This window comes from Pseudomyrmex gracilis, unplaced genomic scaffold (genome assembly GCF_002006095.1).
Source record: "Pseudomyrmex gracilis isolate BER0280 unplaced genomic scaffold, ASM200609v1 scaffold_21, whole genome shotgun sequence".
Lineage (NCBI taxonomy): Eukaryota > Metazoa > Arthropoda > Insecta > Hymenoptera > Formicidae > Pseudomyrmex > Pseudomyrmex gracilis.
In genome coordinates this window covers 715,974-738,055 of record NW_018020605.1, presented here as the reverse complement: position 1 = coordinate 738,055, position 22,082 = coordinate 715,974, and the positions used below count along the sequence as shown (strand labels likewise).

Sequence of the window (22,082 nt, the reverse complement as noted above, 5' to 3'; positions counted from 1 at the left end):
TCACTGACCTCGGCCGCGCGGCCTTGGCGGGGTCACTGACCTCGGCCGCGCGGCCTTGGTAGGGAGGGGTCACTGACCTCGGGCGCGCGGCCTTGGTTGAGTTTGATTTTCATGCGTTATTTCTGACATCTCTCATATGTACATCATGTGTATTATATTGTTTGTAGAACGTATATATTAGCTGTCATTGTGGTGACAGGTAAAGTTCACTCACACTACACGTTAAAATAAAAGCAATAATAGCGTGCGCGTAGCGCGCGCTTGTGTTGTGCCAGTCGATATTTCAAATTGTGTGTGGCATCGAAGATACACGATATCAAATACATTTTCCTCATTAGTATTTCCTCTCATTGTGTACGAATAATGTCTCTGAATCTCGTTATTGTTCTTGATCTTTAAAATATGTATTTTCTTGAGTAAATGCCGATACTCTGTTTTTTTTTTGTTTTTTTTATTGAAGTTTTACTTTAATTTTCTAATACATTAAAAAAGATTTTACGATATTGATACGTTATACTTTTAAGTCTGAGAATCTCATGAAGTGATCGTATTACTCGAGTTCGCAATATCCGAACTTATAATTGTATGTAAAATACGATAATTGGTCCACCTTGACGGAGAATAGGCAATGCTTAGTTCTGTATTAATTGAATTTTGGTTTACATTAAATGCGACGACCTGGTATTGTACAATCCGTATTAAATCAAATATCGCATTATTCGCGACCTAGCTGCATTTGAAATTAATTTTGGAACAAAACGCGCGTGTGTATTAGTGTGTGTGTATAATTAAAAGTTAAATAAAAAAAAATACGTAAGATTTTGTTTTCACTAATATCTTTATTAACATAATTCTCATTGCAAATATATGTTTTATAATATAAACTGTGTAAGTTGGACAAAACGACGGACAAAATACTCTTGACAATAAAGTTTGTTAAAGTTTATTAGAAAAAAAAAAAAGAGAAAAGTGAGCAGCACGAGAACAAACGAATTATGGATTTTTTCACTTTATAAGTTTTCAGCAAATTCTTCGATGTCGTAGACGAAAACAAGTGGGAAACAAAATCACTTGCACTGTCAAAGTGTATATTGCGGGGAAATATCTAGCTATCAGTGGTATCTGAAAATTCTCGCATGAAATCCACAAGGATTTCACCGCGATTGTGATCGTGGCGTGAAGATTGTCCTCTTCGCGGATCATCTAAATCTTCTGTCTTACATCGTATGTACATATGTATCTTTCCAAGTCCTTGTGCTGTACGGAAAGATAATGCAATTCTTTAATTCTACTGACACAATACAAAAGTGCGATTTCCATAATTAACACTTAAAATAAACATGACAACCTTATTCTTATCCAAGACAGAAACGCAATTGAAAGAGAAAAGTTATACTAAGGAATCGGACTCGAGATATAAAAGGAAATATCCTCCTTTCGCTGATGGTAATGTGTGCGCAATGCAAACGCGTGCGGCAATCTACTAAAGGATCTTTCCAAATGCACCCGACTTTTTCCAATTCGCGAAAACGGCGAAAACGATGGGTCATGGCGGTGGTTGCAGCGATCCACATCGGTAGGAAAGTGGTCAAAGACCTATACAAAGACCGTCGAGTAATTTCGCCTGGCTGCACCCAAAAGTCTTCATCGCAGGACGATTCGCAGATTGCAGTGCTCGGTCGCGATGGCAAGGATCAGGCCCCCGATGAAGACCACGATGGCGTCTTTCACGTAACATGTTTCGTGCGTACTGGAAATGCCCAGTATTGGAAACGACGCCACGGGTAAAAACGCAATTACTTTTTTTGGGAAGACACTTCGTCATCCTGTAGCCAATCATCAACGTGCGATATGCAATAGACGATTCGTAAGATACACACGACCTTAAAATAAGAGTTGCGAGTGTCGCTTTTAGAAGGTGTCGTTTCACAGCGAATCGAATCGAAAGCTAAAGGTATCCAAAACAAAATCCAAACGATAACGAAGATAATTCGCCAATATGTCAGAGTCGTTGCATAAAAGTCAATTGCGGTGAAAGAACCGCGAGTCGATGCGATGAAATGCAGTTGTTTGAAATCTCGCGTCCGCGTGCTTAAAAGTATTACGGAATTTAATCTCTCAATCGTACATTTTATATATACATATATATCGAGATGGAGGTTAAATATAAAACGTTGTTGGATATTGAAATTAACATCGTTACTTCGCGCGATTACTTCAGAGAGAAAGAGAAGTTTTTGCGTATCGGCGGGACGTCACTGTCAATCTATGTGTATTCAATTTCTGTTTGATAAATTTGTGAGCGTTCGAATAATAACTCCCTGGCAAGAAACCAGGGTAAGATAAAACCAGGTTTAAAACGCCAGGGGCGATTACTCTCGCGAAAATTTGCAACAGGTTTCGTCAGAGTTATTTTCGCGCGTAAGGATGACGCGGGAACGTAACGTCTTTCGCCGCGTTTCGATCACTCCAGACTTTATTTTCGAGCGCCTCCTCCTTTTTATTCCTAAATTAAAGTTTTGCGCTGCGTAAAAAAACAACATTTTTCAAAATTTGAATTTTCAACGCTAATTGGTACATTATAACTCGGCGTGCGTTGTATCAGCGTGTTTAAAGCTGTCGTGTCAATATTTGAAGTCTTATTTGCAGCTTTTTTCCGAAATCGGTCTCTATTTACAATATTATTCCTCTATGTATTACGATACGCAAAATTGCACACAAGAAAAATATACATATTTTTGCTAATATTGCAAAATATATACGCCAAAACGGAAGGAGGAAAGAGGGGGAATTTAATGTCACGCTCGTTAAATATGCAACCCCATCGATAACGGGCTTCGCTGCATGCGAGATACAATTTTGTTTTTAATAATTCAGCGTTATATACCGCGAAACGAAATGTTGCATTGCCGGTCTGTGTTTATTCTACACGCGCTCTGTCGCTTGATTTAATTTTCGAGCAAACATCGCCGCAATATAATAAACGATAAATTTAAAATACTAGCTCAGCGATAATAAATGTAATAAACTTCATCTCACGTTTCAAAATTTATCGGACACTTTGCGCGATATAAAAATAAGAGTCAATAAAAAAGCGAACGACGTATGAAACATATATATTTTTGCGTACAAAAAATCTCGTAAGAACAGTTGATTTTGACGAAATCCTCACCGTTACAACGTTGCTAACGCTATTTTCCTCTGCGACGCTTCTCGATTTCGCTCAAGGTAAACCGAAAGCGCCTACTGTAAACCAGATTTCTTTCCCCACCGAGCATGTCAGGCCGAAGCAAGCCACTTCAAAGCGCGATTCCTCAAAGGACTCAGTCCTCCCCTAATTTCATCCACAGCAGATTCTCCCTAGTTACGGCCCTGTCGAGACAGAGGAGGACGAGGGATGCTGATTCATCGGGAGTGCCCTAGACTGGCTGATTCACAAGGCGAACAGCGCGGGGGATAGTAAGTAGAAAGTAGGGACTAGGGAGGAAGAGGAAAATGCAAAATACAAGAAGAAAAAAATGACGCACCCTCCGACGGATGCAAGCGTAATGGAAAAATCCGTGGAAAAAGGGAGACAACAAGCGAACGGAGCTACAGGGGAATACGCGGGAGACGGGGAGTAGCTTGGAAAAATGGATGGAAATGGGTAGAATAGGGTGGCTCGAGAGAATTGACTATGTCCGGAGAGGGACAAAAATGCCGGCTGTTAGAAATGCTAGAAAGGGATAGTGCTGCGTGAGCGCATAGGTGTAGGTTACCTGCGAGATTCTCATTAATTAATTTACGTGCGAAGTGCTTCTTTTTATATTATGAGAAGAGGAAGGGGAAAAAGAGAAAAAAATAACAGTTCCAGAATTATATATTTATTTGTTATATAAAACATTTTTCCGCGCGATTTTCTGTTTTAATTTACAATATTTCACATTTTAAACTTTTGTAAGTTTTTAGTTTTGCAATTTTATATATTTTTACGTACAAAGTTGCGTGTGTTATTGTATAATTTTCAGAAAATCGGTTTCTTTCATATTGTCAGAACATTTCTGCTTGTTCGAAATTCGGAATAGGATGACTGGGCGCCGCCGTCGCTGGCGGGGGATGTTCATAAGCGAGAGAAAGAGAGGGATAAAGAGAAGGGTAGTTCTCCAACTTCCCTCACGCGTCGCGGCGTGGCGCGCCGCCGTTTCTGGGTTCGGTCTGCATTGCGCATTCACGAGACAGGCGCATCGCGGCGGCACCCGTCGTCGCGCTTTCGTCGTCGCCGTCGTCGTGGTGGTCGTCGCCGTCGGTCGCCGTGGATGCCGCTATCGAGTCAGTTTCGGCGGCGTCCTTGATAAGGAACCAGCGCTCTCACAGGCGAAAGCCAAACGGTATCGAGCAAAGATCCGGAGGTTCGATCCGCGAGGAAACCACAGGCAAACAAAATACGACGCTCGATTTCTTCGTTGAGGAAACGGTAAGCGAAAAACTTCCGATTTCCAAAAACCAAAATTGGGGGATTAGCGTTCGAGATAATTTGCGCTCGAGAACCTTTGGGAAAATCCTCGCTCGATTTAACTTGAACCTTTTCGCGTGCTCGACTCACAGTTGTCGGGCTTTGTCTTTCAGGCAATCGTATTAGGCAGATCATCGCATCATCGGATTCATGACTGAACGTGTGCGTGATTAAAGAATCTAAATCGATGTCAGCTTTCGGATAAGATCGTGAACAATTTCTATCGCAATGCTATGCGCGAGTAATATGTCTACTTGCGTAGCATATCTGGATAGGAATAAAAATATAAGAAACTCCTTCAAAAAATCATCGTAAACATGAATTCTTTATACACAAGTTTTATTTATTGTATATCTCAAATTTATCGGTCAGCAAAACTCGAAAAGCGTATTTGCGCCTTCTGCGCACACAGAAAATTTCATCAAGAACAACTTGAAAAATTGCTATTCTTCTTCAAAGTTTGCAGCAAGAAATTGCGTTTAGCTTCGAAACTAGTTTACCGCATGTGTGTGGCATGTATTAACAATCATCGCGCATCATTCATGAATTCTCAGTCCTAGATATGGTGGGACGTACGGAGTCAACCTAGATTCGGATATAAATACGGCGAAGATGAATATTTTGTCAAGAATTACAAAAAAATATAAAAAGTAATTATAAAAAAAAATTAGTGTATCGCAAATATCGTTGAAGTTTTGAACTTGCAAATGTTCATCTCTTATATACAAACGTTGCTGTCGAAGAGAATTGTGTGTACAAATGTTTTTTTTTTTTTTTTCTGTATTCACAATTCACTTTAAAAGTATCAGCAAGAGAAGTACATTTCGTTACGAGTTTTACGCAGCTTTTCATTGAATTACGTCGGGGATATAGTGTTAAATAAATTATCAAGCGCTGCTTGAGAGATTCCAGTAAAATCCTCTCTCTCTTGTCTCCGGACAATGTTACCGTCAGATATTAAACTTCCTTTGTGTAATAAAGTATATTACACATCTCGAGTTATAATTACGTTGCTTACGTAGGCGCGCACTTTGTTGAGCTTAACCACTTCAAAAGCCGCTCGGTCAATAACCTGTACAATATTGCTATCAAACTCTGAAACACCTGCTGTTATTATCGGTTTTTCCGCATACAGTCAATTGGATTTTAATATCGGAAATGTAGATTAGTGATTTTGCTGATTTCAATTATGTTACGATTTTGTTTTTCCGACAAATGTTATATATATATATCGATATTAGAACTTTGTTTTAAGGTCAATTATAATAAATGATTTGTTTTTATATATATAATACATTAATGTGTGTGTGTGTGTGTACTAAGTTTATTTTGAAGTTATTATATTAATATAGCGCGATATTACAAATGTATATATATGTTATACGAAGCACAAAAACCAATAATTAAATCCAAAGTTGTGTCGGAAATTGTTGCGATGATGAGAACGGTTACAACTTGAATTGCACGAAGGTGCTAACGTCAGAAAACCAATTAACCATCATCACCATGGTGTACAACACAGCTTTGTTTATTGTACAGCTATTATTCCAAACGGCAGTTTGCCGCAAATTACCGGATCACAACTTTTCCCTCCCATTGTATCGAAATACTTCGCGGCAATTACACAATGTTACCTCGCAGCAGCTACGTTCGATCGAGATAGAGAAAAAGAGAGAGAGAGAGAGAGAGAGAGAGAGAGAGAGAGAGAGACTCTGTTTTTCTTTTTCAAAACTTCACAATTACTCCGACGACAATAGCATTGTGCTCCCGACAATTTTCTCCCCCGTTCACCATTCACAAGTTCATTAAACGCGAAGCGCTGACGCTTTTGTCGCGAGGCAGCTCGTCGTTAGGCAGAGCGCGCGGAGATGCAACCACTATTTATCACGATTAAGACAACGAAAAACTGTCGGGAGATTTTTATCTGCGCGGGGATGTGGAGAGACGAGAGAGAGAGAGAGAGAGAGAGAGAGAGAGAGAGAGAGAGAGAGAGAGAAAAACTTAGAAAGCTTCGACCAGTCAATTGGATTGTGTGATCCTAAACGATCGCAGCGGACCGCAAATGACAGCCATTGCGTTTTGCAGTTCCGAAGTAGAGACGTCAGCTGCGGCGGCGACGCTAAGCCCTTCAGACTCCATGACTCTAAGTGAGTTCCGGGTCTCTGGAGAACAATGGAACATAACACTGTATATATATATATATATACACACATACATACATACATACATACATACATATATATGGTGCTGGTGATGTTTAGAAGAACCCGCGGGAACGGGTGGATGGCTAGAATTCGAGCCGAGCTACTCCCTCGCGGCGGGATGGGTAACCGAGCTTTTATCCATTACACCGCGACATAGCCCGCGATATTGCACTACCCGCCACCGCTATTATCGCTTTGCATCGGCGTTCCCGATGTAACGCCATTAGAGTTGCCACATAATTCTCTTTCTCCCCCCTCTCTCTCTCTCTCTCTCTCTCTCGTTGGAGTACGTGCGCGCTTTGGTGGTGCCGCATTACATTTTGCTCGGCGACTTTTTTCTTCTGCAATTATAGAAAAATACCGCTTGTATTTCGAAGGAACGTATCGGCAATTATAGAAATAATTTAGTCAATAAAGGATAAAGATCGATCGATAATCTTAAGTTGAAACAGTTATGAAAAATTGATGTGCGATCTTATTTTAACTCAACCTGTATGTTACACCGGCCGCGTTTCATGGCTGACTTTAGAACCGCGATATACGTTCAGTTAGCAACTCGCTTACTTCTCTTCCCTCTTTCCCTCTCTCTCTCTGTCTCTCTTTCTGTTTATATAATATATATATATATATATATATATATATATATATTCTTCGAGTCAGAGAGGTAACGACGAAGATGAGATGATGCAGCGCGCGCCCGAGATCGCGCGCGGTAGGAAGATGCGTTGCGAGCGGACAACGAGAAGCCGAGAGACAAGAACGGGAGAGGACGAGAAAGAGAGAGAGTAAGAGAGGGTCGGTTGTTCAGGTATATACATATACCTGTCTACATAGTTACGCGGGCTCTCTCTCCGTGTATGTGGTATATACACGGAGAGGGCGACAGGCGCCACGATATCGATCCCACGCAATATCGCGCGCCTCGGGTCCGTGTTTCCGACGGCGGCGGGCGTACCGACGCCCGGCGCGCGTCCCTCGTGTTCCACTTGCTCCGGCTAGTACAACCACCGATACAGGCGCACACAAATTTATCGCGAAGCGTTTTCGTATCGGTGTGTGTGTGTCACGACGAGATAACACACACACACACGTACGTATGTGCGCGCGCGCGCGAACGTTCATATGCGCACGGCCGTGTACTACGCGTCACGCCGGTCTTTATTAAAACGTTTCATCAACCCAACAGGCCTGCCTTGTAGATTCACCGATAGCCGATGCTTGTTCGATTCGGAACGGGATGCGATCGATTGCACGCGCGGCATGAGCCCCCCCGTCCACGCGGTGTCCCGGTAAAGGTAAACAGCGATGAATCAGACGCGTGGGTTTTTATACAAGTCAGAGAAAAAGAGACGTGGAGAAAGAGAGAGAGAGAGAGAGAGAGAGAGAGAGAGAGAGAGAGAGAGAGAGAAAGAGAGCGGAAGAGGAGCAAAATTGTTTGATATCAAAACTGATGAAACAGAAACTTTAATAGTGTTCGATGACAGGAAAATCACCGTCTGCGGAAGGTTTTGAAAACACAACGAGTTACACGAGAACTGATAATGAAGCGATAACAATATAATTTACTTGTGTTATAATCGAGTCAAAACGTGTTTGAGGTCTCTCTAAAAATATTTTAAATTTCTATTTTGATGTAATTGAAATCGAATCCTTTTCTCTTACTGAAATGTCTCCACATCAAGTGCATCTAAAACTGTATCAAACGTTCATCAACCGTATACGCGTTTTGTATAGTAATGCACCCTGTAATGCACGGCATGTCGACAGATGGAAGACCGATGTAATCCCGAGCTCACTGACGTCGATGTTTGAAGGTATCAGTCTCGCGCAAACGTCGAGCTAATCTCAATTAACGGCTCGATTTGACGTTGATCATGATTAGTTGGCACGAGCAGTTCTGCCGGATAATTATCGTCCCCGGAAATGGACGCTGTCGACGTGTGTGATTCACGTCGCGGAGAGAGGCAGGAGGGGTGCGCGCAAATGCGCACCACTCCCCAATACTCGTCCGTTTCTGTTCCTTATTCTAGGTTTGTCCACGATACGAAAAAGTTTAACGAAACACGCGAGAAAGTCGGGGTGCGAATGTTTAAATATTCATGGTATATTCTACGGAAAGACTCCGTCAAGTTTCTCTGCCGAAAGGTTCTGCCTTCGGTGCATGCATACCGAGTGGCACCGGGTTTCTTCGGGTGTTCGCGGTGACTTTTATCGCGGCACCTTTTGATTGCTTTGGGAAAAATGAAAAAACGAGACTTATACTTTCGTGTGTGTGTGTGTGTGTGTCGATTTAAAATGCGTCTCATGTACGAAATGGTCAGACCTAGTTACGCGCTTTTCAGCTTTACGACAATAATGCAATTCTCTCCCTCACGCTCGCAATACACGAATTATTTATTATAAGCTATATGTATATTAGTTTATAATAAATTTTTATATCAAGTTAAATCTTCGCAAGGAATCGCAATAAGGAATCAATTTGTGCTCTTACTTCGTAACAACAAGATCGATCTGCAGTTCAGATAATAGTTTATACGAAGTTCGGTCAAGAGATTCGGGAGTTCAAATCTTGACTATAACATCGGAATAGTTTGCTCGATCGATTTACCTCAAAGGTTTGACGAACTACCGAGATGTACTCTTTTCCTTTGAACAAAATTATCTTCAAAAACTTAAATTAATATACTTTGTACAAAACACGTTCCGATTCCGATAATTATTTGACTTTTCAGCAGTAACGTTCGGAACTCGTTCAAACGGAATGTGGGGAAGAGCAAATATGGTGGCTGTGACTCTTCTCTTAGGATGGTTTTGCATTTTCGGGCAAGGTACGTACGTCTCATTATCAGCGCACTTTAATATCGTGAGAATAATTTGTGAAAAAGCAACGCTCTCTATCTATATAAATATTTATCTAAAAACTCGTCGTGACAAGAATTTTTGCGATCGTCACAGCGAGCAACGCCGAGGTGACATCCGCCGATATCGAAGCGGAGACCATCCTTGAACGAGCGGCCACGTGGCTATGGGGTCAACGGGACAAGGACGCCGGTTGGGGTAACGACACGCATCAAGTGCTGCTGGTCCTTCGTCTAGCCAATCTCTCACGAGACGACAATGTCGCGCCGCCGGCGCCACTCGAGTTGCAGCTCACCGCCAAGCAAATGGAACTGGAAATCGTGCTTTTGCTTTGGAGGTAGGTCCGCGTTATCGAATCGAATCGATCGATTCAGCACAGTTGGTGGTTCGAGGAAAAATTAATAACTTCAATATATATATATATATATATATATATATATATATATATATTGTAGTTCACAAAATATATTGTTGGAAAAAAAAAAAAAAGTATTACTCGCATGACAATAACTCAGCATTTACGAGAGCGGGACTATAGCTTTTCTCGAAGTGTGCGTGTCAGGCGCACAACGGACGTATACAATCAGAACAACTCTGCGGCGCTTTTCAGCGACCTAGAAAGTTCACGTACATAGGAAGAGATGGAACGGACACCTCGTCGCGCACGCCTTGACATTCTTTATCGTCAAGTTATCGGTGTGTGTTATATAGACGCGCGCTGCGCGAGTTCAGCGTTTTCGCACGAAAAGAATTCTACTCTCTTCCCGCGAATATACACAACCGTGCCGAGACGATATCGTTTTCGCGCTATCGATTTTTCTGTCAAGAGTCCCGCAACTGGTCTCGACGCGTTTTGTTTATTATACATGTTGCCTTTTATCACAAAAAAAATATATTTTTCGTGACTGGCACGCGCGCGTACTGGAAAACTCATTTCGCAGCTACACGGTTCGCGCTGATATTACGTAAGTCGTCGTTACGTAAAACGCGCGCGCGCGCGCGAGCGCGCATACACACACATACAAATGCGTGAAAATTCGCTATCGCTTGTTTCGCAGACATCGAGAAATCGGATTTTCCCCGGTTCGATTGGCACGCTACACTCTGGCCTTGAACGCGATGTGCATGGACCCGAGACAATTCCACGGTCACGATCTGATCGGCACGCTGCAGCATCACGAACCACCGACGGATTACGAATTCGCGCTCACCACTTTGGCGGCGTGCAGCGCACAGGCTCACGTGCGCAAACGGCAGATACGTCGTCTCTTGGATATCGCGAATGCCGCGTTGGATCACAATGTCGGTGGGTTGAGAACTCGTTCAGGACTCCCTCGAACATATATGTTGTTCGAATCTTACGAATCCTAGATCCTAACATATTTAATCTTTGTTGTAACAAAATGACAATGTAAATGACAATTTGCGTAGACACGGTGGCGATGGTGATTCTGGCGATGCAGTGCATCGTCCAGGACCATCGACATCGCAATCTCCATCACTTCATGCGCAAACCGTCGATGGGACTGGCGCAGCAGCAGAGGCTCGACGGCAGTTTCGGCGATCTGCACACCACCGCTCTGGTGATGCAGGCGTTGGAGGAGGTGGAGAACGAGCCGGCCGACAATTGGAACCGATCCGCGGCTTTGACCTGGCTGCTCGGCCAGCAGCGACCGGACGGCTCGTTCCACGGTGACGTGCGAGCCACCGCCGAGGCGATGTTGGGCGTCGCGCCGCGCGGATTGGCCAGCATTCGAGCGCTTGACTGCGGGCAAGGTCTAGCGGACACCTCGCCACCCCGTCTGACCACGAGCAACAGTAAATTGTTCATTTGTTACCTAAAGAAACTCGCACAAAGACGAACTTGCTTTTCTCTGTCGCAAAACAAAACGAACGAATGAAATAAAATGATATTTTTTTCACCTACGAGTTGCAGACGTCGGAACTTCCGACACTCACAACGAGACCGCTGTGTCGTCGGAAGCGTCGGGAGGTAACACCAGCAACGTGGACATCACGGTCGCGAGCACCGCGACCCCGGTGCTGGTGAACGTGTCGTACACCCTGTGGGTCGGCAGCAACGTGAACGAGACGTACAATCTGACGGTGACCGCGCCCAAGAACGAGACCTTCTACGGCGTGATGCTGCTCGCGGCGGAGATGTCGCCCCACTTCCAGTTCACCGCGTCCGAATGGCCTAACGGTCACTACGTTCACACGCTGGCCGGCTATAAAGAGGAACCGATGTCCTATCACTACTGGTTGCTTTATAGATTACCCTCCCCGCCGGAACCCTCCTCGCCGCCTGGAAATCAGTTGGTCGCGCCCGGAGGTACGACAAGAAGATTCTTAGATTTAAGGAAACGTTTATCTTGACGCTAAAAAAATGTCTACTTCTTGTTCGCAGGCGTCGACAATTTGCAGATCAGCGAAGGGGAACACTATCTCTTCTGGTACAAGAAGCTGTGAACTGTCTTGCGAGCGCGGCGAAGAGAAGCAAAATAAGAAAAAAGTAAACGAGAAGGCAACAACAAGAGGGAGGGAGTGAGAGATGGGAAGAGGGAGATATTTCGCAAGAAGCAAACAAGAGAGAGAGAGAGAGAGAGAGAGAAAGAGTGTGTGTGTGAGACTGTGCAAATGAGGGAGTGGAAGGAAGAGTGCGATCTCGAAGCTCTAGAGCGAGATCCAGTATTCACTGCCATCGCTAATTGTCGACACATAAGAAATACGCGCAACGCTAGGAAAAATGAAGATTAGGTGAAGAGAATATATACACATAGGTGCCATATGTACAATATAAATACATAAAAAAATAAAAATATACTCACACAAATACCCACACACATACACAGTTGGCAGTGGATTTTTGAAACTCCGTTCTAGTGGCTGACTTGGAGGATCCGATCGAAAGACGAGACACCATCGCGGTCTCGTTATCGACAAGCTCGGGGTCGATATCAACAATACACACATATACACATAGACGTCACTCGTTAACACGTTGAATATCGCGACACACAATGACGACATACATAAAATTTACGACAAAAAATCTAGAACTTCTAGGATAGTAGCGTTCGTTTTAGAATTTTCTGCGTTATTTGGACACAATAAGGTGACGGGGGCGACAAATTCCCGGCATCAGAGTTCGCGTGTAAAATGCAAAGCAGCGCTGTATTTTAGAAGAGGATCGCGTAGATGTTCTCTAGAGCCGAATTACACATTCGAGGAGCGAGGAAATTTTGCGCGCGGCGTTCAACGTGTTGACTCGATAAGCTGCGAAAAGCTACATAACGTTTTCTATGAGATTGCAATGCACAAGAAGCATAATTGTACTTATCGTAATTAATTCGTAACCCAATAAACCAAAAAACGAATAGCCGTAATTATTAGCGAAAAGTATTCCCGTTCCCGATGTTCCCGCGAGCCGGCTGTAACGTGTTAATTTAGACAAATATCCTCTGATAATTAAGGGGAAAAATAAACGACGAATAATAACTAAGTATAAGTAAGTAAATAAGCATAAATAAATAAATAAATAAATAAATAAATAAATAAATAAATTTGGCCTGCTGCTGCTGCTGCTGCTACTGTGCAACGTACTGTGTTCGACGAAGAAGAAGCCGCAGGATAAAAAACGCAATCATCGACGTCGTAATAATACTTTCGTTTGCGCGCGCACGTTGTATCTTGTTTAATCGAACAGTTCGAGTGCGATGTACACAATTTTGTTTTTTCTTCTTGAACACCTAATAAAGGAATCACACACACAATGAGATGTTGAACTTTCTTTTTTTTTCGCAAGTTCTTCGAAATAGCCTGATTACCCCAATTTCCAAAAACTGTTCGAGCGTACGATAAATTATATGTATCGTCTTTTTTTCTTACGTCACTGAAGTACATTTGAAAGAAATATATATATATATATATATAAACATATTTTTTTTGTCTCGAGTGATGTTATCTTTGTCCGATAACAAAACTGATTATCCACGAAACATGCGCATTATCTTCGATCTATAGAACCGAGCGAAACTACCGACATGCGCAACTACCGATAAGGTTTGACTAATCGATTTCGGCTCCAACCAAGGAAGATTTCAACTTCCTCTCAGAGACGGCGACACTAACACACTTCTGACATCGTATACGAATAAATTGTTTATTATTGTTGACGCAACTTTTACATGCAAATAAAAGAAAAGAGAAACACTTATCTCGAGTTTTACTTCTGTCACACTGCACGGTGTCGTTATCATTAATTTTGTTGTTCCTCGGACAACGATTCATCCGAACGACAATAGAACACTAAGGATTTATCTTCATGGTTCACGGGCGTATTGATGATTTCGACAAATCGCCGGTTCGACAAGTTTATCATGTACTTAAAAAACGTTTGCACGGATTTATTTTTAAGCATGTTGTGCGATACGTTGTTCGATCCATCTTGATTTTCATTTATCAAACATGCGGGTACTTAATTTATACATATCGCATCCATTAAACAAATATGCATGTACGTATATAATATATATTTATATTTTTGTCAAATAGTTTTGTTTTTTTATATTATTTCGAATGTTGAGAGAAAAATACCATAGTCCTCGTCGGGCGAGATGCTCGTGTGGCTGGACGCGAATCTTACTACTCTTTCTGAATCTTCGTAATTCTCGTCGTTTACATCTTCAAGTTGCGCAACATCGTTATCATAGGTTTCTGAAAAAATTTCAAAAACTTTTTGTGAACACCGTTATTTATTTCCTATACGAGAAAGATAATTCATCCGATATTTAATAAATTTATTGACGCAATGACGATTGTTTGTTTTCTCACAAATGAGACATACGTGTTAGTATGTCGCTTTCTTTTCGCGTTACAATTGTACTATAATCATTTTCGTGATTACGCAGTCGCGTCACAAAAATCTACAAGTCCTGCATATTCGTTTATTACACGATTATTTACTGATATTTTCGTACACACAGGTTTATATCGCGCCTGTTTGCACTTTTTGTTTTCCACCGCGGAGGTGGTCCCGGCAGTTTTGTCATTCGAGAATATAAAGTTACAGTTGCATAGACTCTGCGCGCGGAATGAGGATTTTATTTAAAATTACGTCACTGCGACTGACACAACCTTGGATGCTTTCCAAGATCCTCGTCTCTTTTTCTCGGAAAGCATCCGTCTACTTCCGGTGTCGATTCCGCGGAATTTTTTACCCAATCGTTTTCTGACGCTCATGACGCACATCAGGACGACGCGCGCTCTTTTTTCGAACGCATATCTCGCGCACAAAAACAAGAACTGACATTCACAAAAATATATACACACGTGCGCGCGTGTATATTTAAATTAGTATTTAATTAACCTCAAAATAATAAACGCAATATATTGCTTGTCATTTTGGAGAATACGCGAGAAATCTTGACAAAAGAACTGTGTTATAAAAAAAAACATTGCGCGCGCGCGTGATCGATGGCATCGATTTGGTTGACTGTTCGCGCACAGACACGGACTTCGGGCTCGCGCAAATTTGAGCCGCGGCGATCGCCGAAAGAGCACGGATGGTGCTTCGTTCGCAATATCTGAATTTCAAAGAGAGACGTATTCCGGAGGATATTGAAAATCGTCCGGGAAAGGGGAGGCAAAGTTGCACGAAGAGCGACGAACAGCTTGCTCTTCGATACGCGCGGCAAAGAGCGCGGGCGACTCGAAAGGACGTGGAGCGGACTACGTGTAAAGAGCGCGGCGACTCGACCGGTGTTGGCGCATCTCAAAAAGAGATTTTGCTGAAAACGGAAAATCTTTGACGGCGCGGCGCTCCGAAGGAGAGTTGCGAAAGAGTTGATGATAATCTCCGACGTACATTTATAAGCCTCTATCTTTTATAAACTCCGCGGTTTGCTTTTGCGCGAAACAGATTTTTCAAAGTCGCGAAATATCGGCGTCTCGCAAGTTGCGAAGAAACGGTGCGATGAAATCTCGTCGTCGACAACGACGTAGAAATGTGACAACAATTTTAATTGGCGACTATCGGTGTGTGTGTGTGTGTGTGCGTTGTCGCGAACTTTGAACTTTCGGAAAATAGTTACGCGACCACGCAACCGCGGAAAATCGATAACACGGCGATGGATGAGGACACCTCTCGTCGAGCGCGGTCCAACGTGTTAAATCGCAATATATTTCCCGATATCTATCTAAGAGCCATTTCAAGGAGCACAAGGACCGTTAGATCTCTCCGAAGAGTTTTCGTCATCATATTTTAATTTACCGTATCGCGATAAAGAAGATGCGGAAACGGTGCGATTTCTCGCCACGCCGCAGAGAATAGTTCGCGAATCGCGCTAATGACGAAGACAAACCACATCCTGTAAAATGGTTTTGTCGCGATCAGATGGAACAATGGTGAAGATATTCGAGGAAGAAACGATTCCGACTTCGATCGGTTCGACAAGAACCCTAGGCACAAAGACGCGAATTGAGCGCGAGATTCGCCAGTCTTCTTCGTGCTGCTTGAGACACAAATTAGACATTTATACAAGATATAACTATATAGAAAAAAGTTTTTTATGCACACCTCTAATAAAACATAAAAAATAAGTGTGTGATTTCGTTGCGTCATTTTTAAAGTACAATAAAACGCACTCTCTGTCTCTCTTGCGCGAGCAAAGTAGCGAATATATAAGTTTTCAAGACGAACGCGCGTATCTCTCACCGAGAACGCGAGCGAGAGGGGGGGGGTGCTAAAGACGCGGCCTCGCAGAGGATCGCGAGGGGAGTGAGGATTTGTGTGGGCGGTGCTCGCGTGTTTCGCGAGAAAGAAAAGCGCGGAAGTTCGGCGCGAGTCTCTCGGCGTAACAGGTGGTTAAACAGGGCTGTAAAGCAGCTCGCGAGCGACACGACGGGGGTGAATCGGGCAGGGAGTCGAGAGAAGGGTTAAAAAGGTCGGACTTTACGAAGTGCAGGCGCGAGAGATCGCGCGACTCCTCCCCCCCCCCCCTTTCCTTACGCTCGCGCAACATCGAGAGCGAATTAATTGCCCGAACGACGCGCTCGTTAATTATGATTATTATTGCAACAGGAAAAAAAAAATTTTGTTGAGTCAGAATGCGTGCGTATTGCACATCTCGCGAAAGTTCTTTCGTGTGCAAGTAAATACAATGACTTGACAAACAAAACAGATGTGGCTCTAAAAAAGCATTTAAGCGAAAAAATGATAAAGTCGTAAAAATAATAAATATGTAAATTACAAAAATTTACAAATCCTTATTCAAAAGAGAGAGAGAGAGAGAGAGAGAGTCTCAGAATTTCCCTGAATTTTCTAAACGCTATACGCATTTAACTTATCGATTACACGACATGACGCGGCAGCTCCATCGGTCGTAAAGCGCATTAGAAGTATCTCCATGAATCCCGCCACGACAAGCGCGTAGCGGTCTTAATTAATTCGATCCTGCAGCCCTTCCGTAGCCCGATGCCGTTTCCATCGTCGTCGGGAGAGAACACGGTCGCCCGGAGAAGAGGACGGGGCGGGCTTGTTCCGCGCGCGCCGCGGGCGACGAAAGGAAATTGGCTCGGCTCGGAGACGTCCTGCCTGGACGGAGTATCCTTAATACTGTAAAGTAAGTTTAATGGAGGATGCAGTCCCGCACCAACGCCCCTGTTAGGTGTTACAGAATATTGCGCGCCCTCGACTCGTCATTAAATAGCATAGTAATAAATATCTATATCACGTTACGCGCAAATGCTCCAATTAATGAAGATTTTAAATGCTTAAATATTAGTAATGTTTAAGGTGAGATGTGTGTGTCGCTATTAAACCTGACGAGTTTGTCACTTAAACAAAAATCGAAATTTGCGTTTTTTAATTAAATTTTACAATAGATTACGTAATATCTCTAGCTGTATTTATAAAAGCTGTATACACATGTGTACGTAAATTAACACATAAATCTATAACACGTATATATGAAATTATATATGAAAACGAGAGAAACACAATGAACTCGATCACTTTCAACAGTGGAAGCAAGTTGGAAACGTGGTGGAGAGGCTGAGAATCTGAAAACCTGCATTATTCGAAAAAAAAGGGGGGGGATGACGACGCGAAGGTAGCAAAATGAGCGCCACAGAACTGGTAATCACTGAGGGGAAAAGAGCGGTAAAGTAGGGTGGCTCGAGCAAGAGAGGAGGGTAAGAGAGTAAGAAGCGAGAGAGCACGATAAGGGCTGGGCCGGACAGTAGAGAGAAAGAACGGAGGGAGCTCATCAGACGCGTCAGTTGCCTCTGGCATCGCGCTTCGTCCCCTCGAGCTGTGCGTTCCCAGCATCTCCGGAGTCTTTTGCGACCCTTCCTTACATCGGCGCCCTCTTATTTCTCCCTCCTGCAATAGGTTCGTCGTTTTGTAGAGTGACGCTTGAATTTTTTATTTCTCATAATTTATTACTGTAGAAAGCGAGAGACCTGAAACGTTCGCGGGTATCGCACTTTCTTCAAGAATTTCTTATATCGCGCTCCGAACTTTTACCCTTTTATCAGAAAAAAATTTTCTCTCTATTGCAATTACGGGTGGATTAGTATTTACTTTTAACAAACAAAGTCTCTTCTTTCTATTCTCGTCGTTAGTCATTGAAATAATCCCCGATAGAATTATTACTTTTCTACCGCCGAAGGTAAAGAGGCTTCCAGAATTGTCCGGTTGCCAAGAGACCCGCTTCTCTCCGTGGAAAAAAGAATTTTCTCTCGTCTCTCTCGTCGTTAACCACGACGGCGATCATCGCGAGAGCTGCGCGGCGTAAGATCAAAGTGCAATCTAATCGTGTAATGGCCGGAGTATTAGGGTGGTCCGCTCCAGTCAGTTCCGCCGGTGGATGTTACGAGTGGGTAATTAAGGAGCACGATCAAGCGCGCCGCTCCTTATTACAAGTCGAGAGGATCGGCGCTCGCGGTGTGAATTCGCCTTGTTCATTTCTCGACGCCGCCGCCGCCGCCGCCGCCGATCTCACGAGAGATGCTAATTACTCTCTCCTCGGCTATATATGTATATACGAGGAGTTCGCTCTTTCAAGCTCACCGAATCCAACCTTCTGGGTTTTTTTGTATGTCAATTGGAAGGGGGCTGTAATCACAGGGTACGCAACGAGAAGCGTCCAAAGAGGGCGGAATATCTAATATTACGAAACAAACGGATCTATAAAAAAAAAAAAAAAAAAGATTCTCGTCTGCCGCGAGATGCGAAGATGAATAAAGACGGACGGACTCGCTTGTGGCATCAAATTCTCTCTCCCTCCCCCCCCCCAGCCCGAAAAAGAGATCTCTCTTCTTAAGCAAGTTAAATAACATATCTAAAATTAAATAAAAAATGAAACTTAATTTTCGTCGTAATACACAAAAAAGAAACTATTCTACACACAGTACATGTTCGAGATTCAACGACTCCACTTCTCTACAATAGAAGCAATTCTGGAAATTGGCCGTCATTGGCGGGTCTCTCTCTTTCTCTCTCTCTCTCCGGTAAGATAGTGCTCTCGTTTGTTCAGTGAACGATTTCAAAAATTGAGAAACCATCGAACCGGACCCGCTTCTGGATCGTTAGATACGCGTCGCGTAACGCGGACAAAAAGACAGTTAAGTATCGGTGATCGGCGCGCGCGGTACTTTTCCACGCATCTAATCATGTGCGCCTGTTACTTGCGTTTCTTTACGACCACACGTGTTCCACGAGGAAACTTTTTTCCCTCGCGCGAGATTAGATACGTGTATGCACCTGTGCACGCGTCTCTGTGCGCAATCGTCCGCTATATATACCGGATTTATATCGCGTGTTTATGGGGTTCTCCTAAATTTTACTCATCGAACCCTCTAAACTCCCTCATCGGCAGAAATAGCTGTTATTATCAACGCGATTCCACAAACGATTCTTCCTCGCGCGATCCATCGAACTCCGATATCTTATTATTATAGAAATTACTATTATAAGAATTACTCGATAAAAAAAAAAAAGAAAAACAGACAAAAATGTAATTCCGATATAGCGTATATGAGGGAACGTCTCTCTTCTGTTGAAATGTTTTTAAAAAACACAATGAAATACTGTCGGGCTTAATTTTGCAATTGAACAGTTAAACACGAACAGTTTTTGAAAACAACACACGAAACAGCATTTGCGCATTCATCTTTCGAGTGTGTCCTTGTTCAATATTGTTACTGAATAAAAAAAAAACACATCTCACACTACGCGCGCTGCGTTTCGGCATCAATCGCGCGCAACCGATCCTGCCGCATTCCACACCTGATTTTGACTCGGGATATATTGTCGAGAGTGTTCGCGCGCGATCCACACCTGCCATAATCAATCGAAATTGGCCGTGTGCTACTCACAGAGAGGTGGATGGCCGGTCTGGATCACAGCGCCCTGTGATCTGAGCGAGTTAATCGACGATGTCGGAACAATGATTATTGTTTGTTGCGCAGGTGCATCTGCGCTAAACAGGTAGCCGCCGTCATCTCGCTCTCTCCCCCAGAGACTTCTTTCAAATTTCCAAACTACCATTGGGAAGGAAGGACGGGCTCTCCGCCCTTTCTCGCTAAGCAGACTCTCGTTATCCGCCCGGGAGTTGCACGCGCACGTTCACTTCCCGGAGAGAGAACGTGGACGCAGTTTTCAATTTCACGACGTAATTAATTAAAGCGAAGAAGAAGGAAGAGAAAGAGAGAGAGAGAGAGAGAAAGAGAGAAAGAACGATGCAAACCAGGAAGAAGACGACAGTTCGTTTAATTGCTCGGTGAAGTGCGTGTCCGAATTTTCAACGAAGTCGCCACGAGTAAGTTTCTGTAAGTTTCGTTATTTTACACGTGTAACGACCCTTTATTTTTCTTTGCACTTCTATTATTTTTGCGAAAGTGTTCTATTAATTCTGTTTTTTTTTTTTTTTTTTTCGTGAGTGTCGAACGCAAAATCGTACTACTTGCCGCTTTTAAATTACGTCGTTCGATCGTGCTCGATTAATTGCCGCTCTTGCTCGAGATCGTATCTTGCAAGCGCGACGATTGATTGCTCAAAAGACGACCTCGCCGACAACGACGAAAGATGCTGACAGAGTAATACCGATAAGTATTGGTCGGAAAGAGACAGAGAGAAAAGGATAAGAGAGTTTGAAAGAAAGAAACAAAAACCACATAAAAAAAAAGAGAGAAAGAGAGAAACTGGAAGATGCGAAAGTTGCGATTGTCGCGAGAGACTAATCGGTCGGCCAGGGAGAACTGAAATTACACGTGCATTCTCGCATAAAATTTTGCAATAATCGTCTTTTAACGGTCGGTCAGATAGCTGACGAATGAGCGGGGAGACGACGGCGTATGCTAATGATGCGATTCAATTAGCGGTCGACAAAGTCGAGTCGAAATAAGAGAAAAAAGAAAACGCCACACTGATTCGCGGAGCTGTATACGACCTAAAAACGTGTAGCAGAAAGAGAGTTTCTCGTCTCTTCCTCTTTCTGCATTTGTAAAATTGTGCGACCTTAGATTTTTGTAAAATATTTTATAAAATTTTCTCAATCACACGTACAGACGCGCACATGCACGCACGCTTCGCGTTTGCTTGTACTCGCTCGAGTGCTCACGCGCAGATTCGCGTGAGCAGCTAATACGCGCGATATATATATATATATGTGTGTGCCGTCATTTTTGTAATATGACGCAATTAAGCTTTATTATCTCTAACATTTTAGTTACAAGAAGTCGTCGTTTTCTCTCTTATCGTCAAAAGCCGGACGACGTTCAAATATGCAAATCGCCGCGACGCCGCTAATCCGCAAATGGAACACGTCGTGCGTTGGCAAATGGAACGCGTCATGCGAATGCGAAAAAGTTTCGCTCGTCTCTCCCGCGGAGAAAATGTCAGAATCTCGTTGTTTCGATTCGTCGAATGCTCATTTAATTTTACTCACTTTTATTTACCTCATCGTTTCTCACACTTCGCGATATAAAACTGCGTGATAAACTCGTATCGCGATATGTAATATCGAGTCGAAATTGGATTAATCGCTAATTTGCATATCGATCCTATGTATGAAGAATTTTATACACACCTTTATTTTTAAAGTTAAAAACGCTAATTGCCATCGCGAGACAGCAAACACACACACACACACACACGCACGCACGCATACACGTACACACGGATTTCGTGCGTGCGTCTCTCATCTCGTGGATTAGATATATTAATAATGCAGAGTATTGCACCGCCTTCTCCTTGCAGAAGAGAAAAAGCACTGCGGCGCTACATACAATATGCATTAGACGAACGAAGAAGAGCCAGCGTATATATATATGTATATATATATATATACATATATATACGTATATATACCTACAGCGCGAGAGAAATTCCTTGTCTTGTTTTCGGGCAGAAGCCACCGACAATTTCACGAAATTTCAACGTCACCGTGAGAATCATTTCGAAGCACTTTCAGTGCGCAACAGAAAAATGTGTATATGTATATATATATATATATATATATATA

General features: G+C 43.0%; 2 protein-coding genes across 4 annotated transcripts; one reads left to right on the top strand and one right to left on the bottom strand.

The window, feature by feature from the left end:
* The first annotated feature begins 4,267 nt into the window (after positions 1–4,267).
* On the top strand, positions 4,268–13,331 carry LOC109851852 (uncharacterized protein CG3556). 3 transcript variants are annotated; one of them, XM_020422355.1, is made up of 7 exons: positions 4,268–4,453; positions 9,432–9,524; positions 9,652–9,892; positions 10,614–10,861; positions 10,987–11,373; positions 11,486–11,887; positions 11,963–13,331. In XM_020422355.1, exons 2-7 carry the CDS (start codon positions 9,458–9,460, stop codon positions 12,022–12,024), a joined length of 1,407 nt encoding a protein of 468 aa, XP_020277944.1. In that variant the 5' UTR covers positions 4,268–4,453; positions 9,432–9,457; the 3' UTR covers positions 12,025–13,331. The 3 variants fall into 3 exon arrangements, with proteins under 3 accessions (XP_020277944.1, XP_020277945.1, XP_020277943.1); XM_020422356.1 differs by having other exon boundaries at positions 9,429–9,524; positions 11,492–11,887; XM_020422354.1 differs by having other exon boundaries at positions 9,429–9,524.
* Positions 13,332–13,737: 406 nt separating this feature from the next.
* LOC109851854 lies at positions 13,738–14,953 on the bottom strand. Its single transcript, XM_020422359.1, has 3 exons — positions 14,775–14,953; positions 14,152–14,271; positions 13,738–14,031 (listed from the first exon to the last, which is right to left on the bottom strand). Exons 1-3 carry the CDS (start codon positions 14,803–14,805, stop codon positions 13,814–13,816), a joined length of 369 nt encoding a protein of 122 aa, XP_020277948.1. The 5' UTR covers positions 14,806–14,953; the 3' UTR covers positions 13,738–13,813.
* Between the last annotated feature and the right edge of the window lie 7,129 nt (positions 14,954–22,082).